Genomic DNA, 8,726 nt, shown 5'->3' on the forward strand with positions numbered 1-8,726 from the left:
AAAATAGATCTTTAGTTAGATTTTAATAAAAATTTGTGAAATATATGGTTAAAAATTGAAAAAAATTAGTAGGTTCTATAAGAGTCTGTTTGGGAGTGATTTTGAGAATTTATTTTTTGACCGTTCAGAGAAAAATGGAGTTCACCTGTGAGAGAAAAAGTCAAATATGACAGTTGAAATAGTGAAATAACGGTCAAAAAATCAATTTTTTTAATGAAAAAAATCGCTCCAATACAGGTCTAAAATTTGTAATTGAAAATGAATTTTAACAAAGGGTGACGTTGACAAAATTTTCAATTTCAAACTTATTTTTTACTCGGCTAAGACTCGTCCACGTGTCATTTTCTTATTCGTTATTCTCTAGATCTCCCTTACCCATTGGGCAGCTTGTCCTATAGACTTTTGTACATTGCATAATTACGCTACGCCAAAGAAAATTTCAATCACCTTCATAGACTTCTCTGCGTTTCTCACAAAGAACCAAAAATACAGATATAGAGAGAACAGCAATGGGGGGTGAGAGTTGGAGCTTAACAGCAAAGCTATGTAATTCCTGCAAATCTTCGCCGGCGAGTGTTTTTTGCCGGGCCGACACGGCGTTTTTGTGCCACGACTGCGACGCCAGGGTGCACGACGCCAACAAGGCGGCGTCCCGGCATGCCAGGGTGTTGGTGTGCGAAGTGTGCGAGCAAGCGCCAGCCATAGTCACCTGCAAGGCCGACGCGGCGGCCCTCTGCGCCACCTGTGACCGTGACATACACTCGGCTAATCCACTTGCCAGCCGCCACGAACGCCTCCCCGTCGTACCCTTCTACGAGCCGTCGCAGAATAATATCAATAACGAGAACAAGTGCTTCTCTGAAGACGAGGCCGAAGCAGCCTCCTGGCTGTTGCCGACACCTCATATGAAAGGAGGGACCTCAGAGGTATATATTGGGTTTATTATCGTTTTCATATTTATTAATAGGAGTAGCTGAGTAACATACCTGAGATTTTACCCTTGATAGGATGATGATTCCGACTCGCCAAAATACAAGTCCGGCCAGTATTTGTTCAGCGACATGGATCCACGTCTGGATCTGGGTATAATTTCCGGTGACCAGAAGAAACAACACCGTACGAATGATCCAAAGCATTGCCAGTACAGTTCAGATGGGGTTGTGCCTGTGCAAAACAAGAATGATTTTCAGCAGAATCCATTTCAGGGTCCAGTTGTGAATGGATTCCCTACTTTCGATACGGATTATAATACTGGATCCAAGCCCTTCATGTACAATTTCAGCTCCCAATCCATCAGCCAAAGTGTATGCTTTTTTAACCTAAATTTGTCTGTTTTTCACATTTCTGTCCATATTCTTTACCTTATAGTACTGTTTAGCTAACTTGATTGAACTTTGAACATAGATCCATGATAATTCATATGTTTAACTTATTCTACAAATCGATGTTCAATGGGTGTGTCGCCTTGCAAAGGTTTAATCGGGCACTAATAGGTTCTCGAGTGAGTTTTGTATCACACAATAGTGTTGGAGTATGTAAGTCTAGAGTACACTTATCATCGACATATCAGAGATGATTTTGGGTGCACGAGATGTGTGAGAAAAACTTGTATTATCTTCTATATTATAGTGAAATCCCATGGCAGCGAGTTGACATAGCTCTCACGTTGAAGTTGAGTTTGTATATCGATTGTTTTTTATTTATTATGTTCTAAGAACAAGGGATTAGAGCTTAATTCATTAGAATACCAACAACAAAAGGTAAATTTCAAGAAACCAAAACAAAAATAGATACTCTCATGTTTTGCTAACAATATATGTTTTTGCAACAACTATGGCAGGTCTCATCATCTTCTTTGGAAGTTGGCGTTGTACCGGACCCCAGTTCGATGGCTGACGTATCGACTCTTGTGAAAAATGACGGGTTTCCGAACCCAGTTTCCGGCATGGACAGAGAAGCCAGGGTCTTGAGGTATAGAGAGAAAAGAAAGAACAGAAAATTTGAGAAGACAATAAGATATGCATCAAGAAAGGCTTATGCAGAAACCAGACCGAGAATCAAAGGGAGATTCGCTAAGCGTTCAGAAAATGGGATAGAATCCCTCATGGTTCCAACTTTTTAATTATAAGCAAATTAATTTTGGAGTTTTTGTGCAAGAGGATGATGATGATGTGTACATATATTTAGGTTATGACTTTTGGTGCGTGCTTGATCGATGTTTTATTACTATAATAATTGATTTTCTACTTCGATTTGTTTTTGTTTGTCCAATGTTATAATCAAATTATTCATGACATAAAATATTTCTCCTCGTCCACATTGGATAGGAGTCTTAACGCCGCTAATGTGGTGTTGTCATGCGCAAGTCAAACTTTTTTGCTTGTGGAAAAAAAAATTTGACTTGACCTTTGATGTGTTAACATTATGTTAGCGGTGGGCAAGAAATCAGCTATGGGTCTATGTATTTTCTTGAAAAAATTTTGTGCTCAAATTAAATATGACAGTCCTGCTCCTTGTCCCGAGTTGGGAACAGGGGCACCACATGGCCGGCGCCCCCTATTGCCCATGTGGCAGCCTTGTCTTCCTCCCTGTCCCCAACCCGGGACAGGGAGACTTATTCTAAATATTACACACTTGTGATAGTATCATTAGCCCTATTCTTTTCGACAAGATTGAGGACGAAATTTGCCTAGTTTGAATTAAGAGCCATTCCCCGTGTACCGGAGAATTGTCGCATTCATTGTTACATATGCTGCTCTCTCTCTCTCTCTCTCTCTTTTTTTTTTATTTTTTTTTTTATTTTTGCCATTTTCCAATGGAAAATCCCCAAGTGTTATTCGTAGAAATTCTAACCTTTTTTCTGTACCTACAATAGCTCTCTTGAATTAATACTTCAGTGATAAAAGCAAGCAACTAACCATTAATTGAGATGATGTGCACACTTTGTTCTTTTTCATCATCTTGAATATGAATTATTTGATGGTATTCACATTTCTCGAACAATATATTATCAGAAATAATAAATGTGAAAGGTCATTTTATTGATACGATTTAAAAGGTTGAACTCCAACCTTAAAGGTCTTCCAACGCCCTGCCCCTAGAGAATCGTGAGAAAGGTTAATCGTGAGATGTGCTCTAGTAGGTTAGGGAGCAAGAGTTGTTTGTACACTGATACACATAAAGAATCTCAATCCATGTGTTAGGAATCAAACCTTCACACTGCGGCTGCTAGCAAGATTGAGTATACTTCACCCTTATTCTTTACACCACTGAGACATATCCCAGGGGACCATTTTATTGATACGATTTTGTATTAGAGTAAGAGGTCTAAGGCGGTCCACATTCTATTCACGTGGCCCGTACCTGGCCAAGTCAGGTGGCACGTGGTCCATGCGAGCCGGTCCAAATCCAAACGTCAAGAGTTTTAGCTATTAGGACCCTTGATTGAAACTAGAAGGACGTATTTCGTGGTTTGACAAAATTTGTTAAACTGTGTCAAATCATGGGTATTTTTTGTATTTAATACTCTACCAAATATTGAAAATGTAATATTCCAATGAAAAGTTGTAACTGAACATAACGTTAATATTAAAAAGTATTCTTAATCCAGGTAAATTTTCGCCTCTTTCTTTAAAATATTTTATATAGATTTAAGAAAATCTCTTATTCAAATAAGCCTTATTACTTTTGATATGCTCCCCTTTCAATTATCATTTTCAAAAATACTATCTCGAATCTACACAATTTTATTTATTAAAAGAGGGAAGTACTCCAAAGATACAAAACATGATTAGTAAGTGTAAATATAGACCACTATCGAGTTATGTAACTTGCATTGTGTGAATAATTAAGACAAGAATTCAAACAAATCAAACTGTATTTTGACTATAAAAAAGTCACTTTATACTATTAATAAGTATTAGTAAGACAAATTCACATATTAAAATAAGTAGCAATAACAATTAAATTCAGAATATTTGTTTTTCTTTATATATTACATTGAATCACTTCATTTACAAAATTACTACTAAAAGAGAATAAAATTAATTATTTATAGATATATTTTTTTTACTTCAATAATATTCTGTCAAATACACGGACAAATGCCATCAAGATCATGTTATGAACATAAAATTTGATAACTCATAAATATATTCATTAACTTTGGAGAAGATATGAATAGTTCGTCTATTCGGCATGCGGTATTAGACAACATTATTAGAAGTAGATGTGTTCAAAGCCATAATCTCAAGCTGATCTTGCATCACTACAGAATATGAAACTACGAAATTTCTCCGTGCTTTCTTTGTTAAGTTTCAATCCATATGACGCCCTTTTTGTAGAAGTACGAACCTGAGATATTTAATTTTCACCTGAGAAACAAATATGCTTCAAGTTGTTTATCAGTCTTACATGCAAATCATGAACCTTTTAAGCCTTCCCAATGAACTCCACATCGAACAAAAGAACTGAGTCAGGCGGAATAATGCATGTACCTGAAAATGAAAACAATAGTAAGTGGTTCAAAAGTTTTGTACCATGTTCATTTTCTAAGTTATCAAGAGGCCCAAGCAGAAAACTGTTGAAGAATTCGAGATTTGTTTACCTCCTTTGCATCCTGCTCCTCTCATTCCATATCCAAGTTCTGGAGGAATCCTCAGCTTACGCTTTCCTCCTAAAAGAGGTCACATACAATATGTCCAAGATTATAAATACGATCAATCAAAAGTACAAGGCAAATTTCATATTAAAAGAATGCTTATATACCAGCAAGCATGGCAGGAACTCCATCAACTCCTAGTATTCCCTGATCCCATCCCTTGATAACCTATGACACATGAAGTCACCTTCCAATTGTGATGATCATGCAGGCATTATAATTTTCTATCATAAGATGAAAGTAGCGGAAATGAGGATGCTAAGATGTATGTGTGATTGTACTAAAATTTACAAGATAAGAAATGAAAAGTAGATGCCAACAAGTGAAGGTAGCGCCAATTGAGGATTAAACAAGAGAAAATCACTTGGGAGGCTGAGAAATGTTTTGCCTATGCTTCCTAGTCATAAGAGTAGCCTGGTCTTGGAGAACTTGTCAAAAGAGGGAGGAATAGACCAAAAATAACATTGTTAGTGTTTTATATTATCATGTACATCTAGCAATAAACTGAATGATAAGGCGGAGAAAGATTCTTGAAGCTGACTCTATATTTATTTGGGAAATGGCTAAATTTGTTGCTGTTGTTGTTGTCAGTTGGTTTGAGCCAATACATTTTGTAGATCAACAAATCTATTCCAGAACTCTGTTTCTTAATCAGTTTGGGTAGTTTTTGCACATCAATACACTGGGCAAGAAAGAGGACAAGCACTGGTTATTAAAGTCCAATTGTAAGAAATGCCAAATGTTTAAAATTTCTAATCATGCCCCATTTTATTATTTATTATTATTATTATTTTTTTCCAAGTAACAAATTCACAATCAACTACAAAGAGAACATGGATCATAAAAATGACTGGCAACGGCAACAAAAACAACAGTCTTTACCTATGGGAAAAAGGAATGGCGGGATACATAATAAACTCCATAGATCAGCTGATGAAATTGCATTGCAATTAGAAGGCGGCCTCAGGCATACTAAGTAAAAAGAGCTTGGAATTGGCCACTGCCTCGGAGTTTTCGCTGTAGTTGAAGAATGTTGCTATTTTCTTTTATGATCGATAACTAGTGGATTTTTCTTCATTATTGATTGAAGTAGTGGATTTCTTTCGATATTTAGTATTCATTTTAAGAGGCATATGCTCCTCTGAGGTCTATGAGGTGTATTACGCCGATTACTATTTTTGGCTATGCATTTAAATGTCAAGTTCTTAAAAGTATTACTATTTGGATGCATGAATGGTAACACAAGTTTTTGGTTGTTGACTGACACCATTATGCCCTCACTGTTTAGTACTAAGAAGCATTTAAAACGGAAAATTTCTCCTCAAGCAGAAGAGAAATCTAAGGTTAGCTAACCACTTGCCCCCAGGGCATATCTCCCAGTGGCAAAGGGGAGGGCGGATAGGGCTCAGCGCGACAGTGTGCAGAGTTCGATTCTCCGCAAGGTGGAATTGATTTTGTTGCAAGCGGGAGTTACCATATGAGTTAACAACCTTGGCCTATCCATATGCTCTCCACCCTAACTCCTGGGAGGCACATCCTGCGATTTACCTCCTCCACGATGGCCCAGGACAGGGTCGGTGGGGGCCCTTAAGGTTGGGGTTCAACCTAAGGTTAGCTAACCACACTTACATTTTGGAAAGCAGTTGATTTCAGAGAGATGGCAAATTTTACTGTTAATAATTCGGACGAACCATATTTGTTAATGCACATACCTCGCCAACACCAATACGAAATGAAATGGGCTTTCCACGATTGTAGCTACTATCGAAGACCTTCCCATCTTCGAGCTTCCCTACATAATGTGCCTGAGAAAATTCAAATCACATTATCAGAAACTACTTGTGTACAAGCTAATGTGTCTAAAATTTTGTATCTTAGGAAATCTAACAAGCAATTGCACTCAGTTATGACCATATTGAGCTATTTGAAGCATTCGCCAGCAGTTTAGCCGTGCTTAAAAATCACTTCTTTTGGCCGTTGCCAAAGCAGCTAAAAGGCCACTTTCTAAAACTTGGCAGAACTATTCTAAATAAGAAACTTGAGAACTATGTATTTCACTGTAGACACTATGAGAATGCCATTCTGAAAAATTTTGGAAATAAGAATCTCCAAATACCTTAATCAATTGCCCTTTAACAGCCTGGGGACCATATCCAACAACTTGATCGCAATAAGCAAGTCCAGACGGAGTTACAGTGAACTCACAAGAAGCAGATTCGTCAGCTGAGGCAGGATGTGGCTGTGAAAGAAACTGCAGAATACCAAAAGAGAACCCAATGCCCAGTGCTTCTCTTCTGCTCAACAAATTGGGATTTTCAATTACTGGTACAGATTGAGATTTATATTGTGGGTTAGGGATTTTGATTGAAGATGATTCAACTGTGTGAGAGTTTAGAATGGTAATGGATGGTTTGTGGTGTGTGGGACTGCGAATTCCCAGGGAGAATAGCAATGAGTTCATCGTAACCAACCAGAACTTGAAGAGGGATAAGAAAATTATAGTTGAATGCCGTTAAGAGCTTAATATTCCAATAAAAATCAAGTACTCCCTCCTTACTTACCATTTTTCTTACATTTTTTTTTTCTAATATACCCTTACATTAAATCATAATTTAAATATAATTAATTTATTTTTATTGATAACAAGATACATTACATATGAGTATATTAAAAAGTTAAATAATATCTATACTTTTAATAAGAAAAATAATCTATAATATGTTAGAACATCTTTTAAAAGTTTTAAACTTTCACAACAAATATTAATTTTTAATTTTGATTTTAATAATAACTTTTAGTATAAAACTAAATCTCATAATTTAGGTTGTAATTTAAGAATAAAAGCTTCAACTTTTCAAATTAAAACCTTTTAATTTTAGTTTTAACATAAAATTAAAACACCATATTTCATAATGTAAATTATATTTTAATTGTGATAATTCTCATTAGTGTGGCGGTTAAGTTTTACACTATAAAAAGGAGTTAATTTTATAGTTTGGCATAACAACTTGAAGTATTGTCTTCTATACAATTTTATATTATATTCATATTATTTTGGCAACTCGATAAGAGATTCGTTCATTTATCTCCCTATGATCGTGTCCATAGTGTCGAAAGAATTTGTACGAAGAGGAGGCAACAAAATTTTAGGATAGCGTCCTTGACGTAACTCCCAATGCTCACTTCTTTTCTAACTCTCCTCCAGTTATATTTTATGTTCATGTTATTATTGAATTCTTATAGTTATTATTATAGTTGAATTAATATATTAATGTTATGTTTATTATGATAAATATCTACACACAAATCACCAAATTTTCACAACAATCTAAGTCTTGTATGTAGACAATTCTTGTTGTATTCTTTAATAAATAAAATCATTATGCATGTTTAACTTGTCCGCTTATTTCCATAATACTAGTTATAAACTCTAGAAACTACACTATTAGCTTATCAGAAGTCACGTGTGTATCTATTGAATTGGTGAATCTTGCAAGTGGAAAATAAATAATTGACATCTTCTTTGTGGTGCTTGCTTGGTAGACTCCTCCCTTTACATCTGTTATCAGTAGATTGAAATTTTACAAGTCTGTCAATAGAATGCTAAAACTGCTTGATTTGAAAGGAAGAAGGTATGTTCTATCGTAAATGATTTTCCAATTCATGGCATATTTGGTATTACCTTCTTTATTAGATTTTGTATTACCAAGTGCTTGATGGACTGATTGTGCTCGTCAATCCAGTTACTTTAAAGATTATCAAAATAAAATTTTAAATTTGAGATATGAACTGAAAATGTAGGTGAGTTTTCTCCATACCGAATGAGATAAGTGTAAATGTGTATATTGAAAACATAAAAGAGTACTAGATATAGGTTATGAGATGTAGCATGTAATACGAGCTTTGCTACATGTATCCGGGTGTTTACATGCCCCTCACATGGGGGGCGGGTCCCACGCATTTATTGTGCATGGGCACCGCCCCCCATGTGAGGGGCGTGTAAACGCCTGGGTACAAATAGCATTTTCCTTCTTACTAATCTGGTGGAAGTGGAGAAAAATGTTCA

At 35.9% G+C, this 8,726-nt stretch overlaps 2 protein-coding genes across 3 annotated transcripts; one reads left to right on the forward strand and one right to left on the reverse strand.

Moving 5' to 3' along the window:
- Positions 1–416: 416 nt before the first annotated feature.
- On the forward strand, positions 417–2,254 carry LOC111376773 (zinc finger protein CONSTANS-LIKE 4-like). The gene is made up of 3 exons (XM_022999767.1): positions 417–926; positions 1,008–1,304; positions 1,841–2,254. Exons 1-3 carry the CDS (start codon positions 510–512, stop codon positions 2,120–2,122), a joined length of 996 nt encoding a protein of 331 aa, XP_022855535.1. The 5' UTR covers positions 417–509; the 3' UTR covers positions 2,123–2,254.
- A 1,864-nt stretch (positions 2,255–4,118) lies between these two features.
- On the reverse strand, positions 4,119–7,168 carry LOC111376774 (peptidyl-prolyl cis-trans isomerase FKBP13, chloroplastic). Of its 2 annotated transcripts, XM_022999769.1 has the most exons (6): positions 6,777–7,168; positions 6,373–6,465; positions 4,768–4,828; positions 4,607–4,675; positions 4,429–4,496; positions 4,119–4,353 (listed from the first exon to the last, which is right to left on the reverse strand). In XM_022999769.1, exons 1-5 carry the CDS (start codon positions 7,119–7,121, stop codon positions 4,432–4,434), a joined length of 633 nt encoding a protein of 210 aa, XP_022855537.1. In that variant the 5' UTR covers positions 7,122–7,168; the 3' UTR covers positions 4,119–4,353; positions 4,429–4,431. The 2 variants fall into 2 exon arrangements, with proteins under 2 accessions (XP_022855537.1, XP_022855536.1); XM_022999768.1 differs by having other exon boundaries at positions 4,119–4,496.
- Between the last annotated feature and the right edge of the window lie 1,558 nt (positions 7,169–8,726).

The sequence above is a fragment of the Olea europaea genome, unplaced genomic scaffold (genome assembly GCF_002742605.1).
Source record: "Olea europaea var. sylvestris unplaced genomic scaffold, O_europaea_v1 scaffold156, whole genome shotgun sequence".
Classification (NCBI taxonomy): domain Eukaryota; kingdom Viridiplantae; phylum Streptophyta; class Magnoliopsida; order Lamiales; family Oleaceae; genus Olea; species Olea europaea.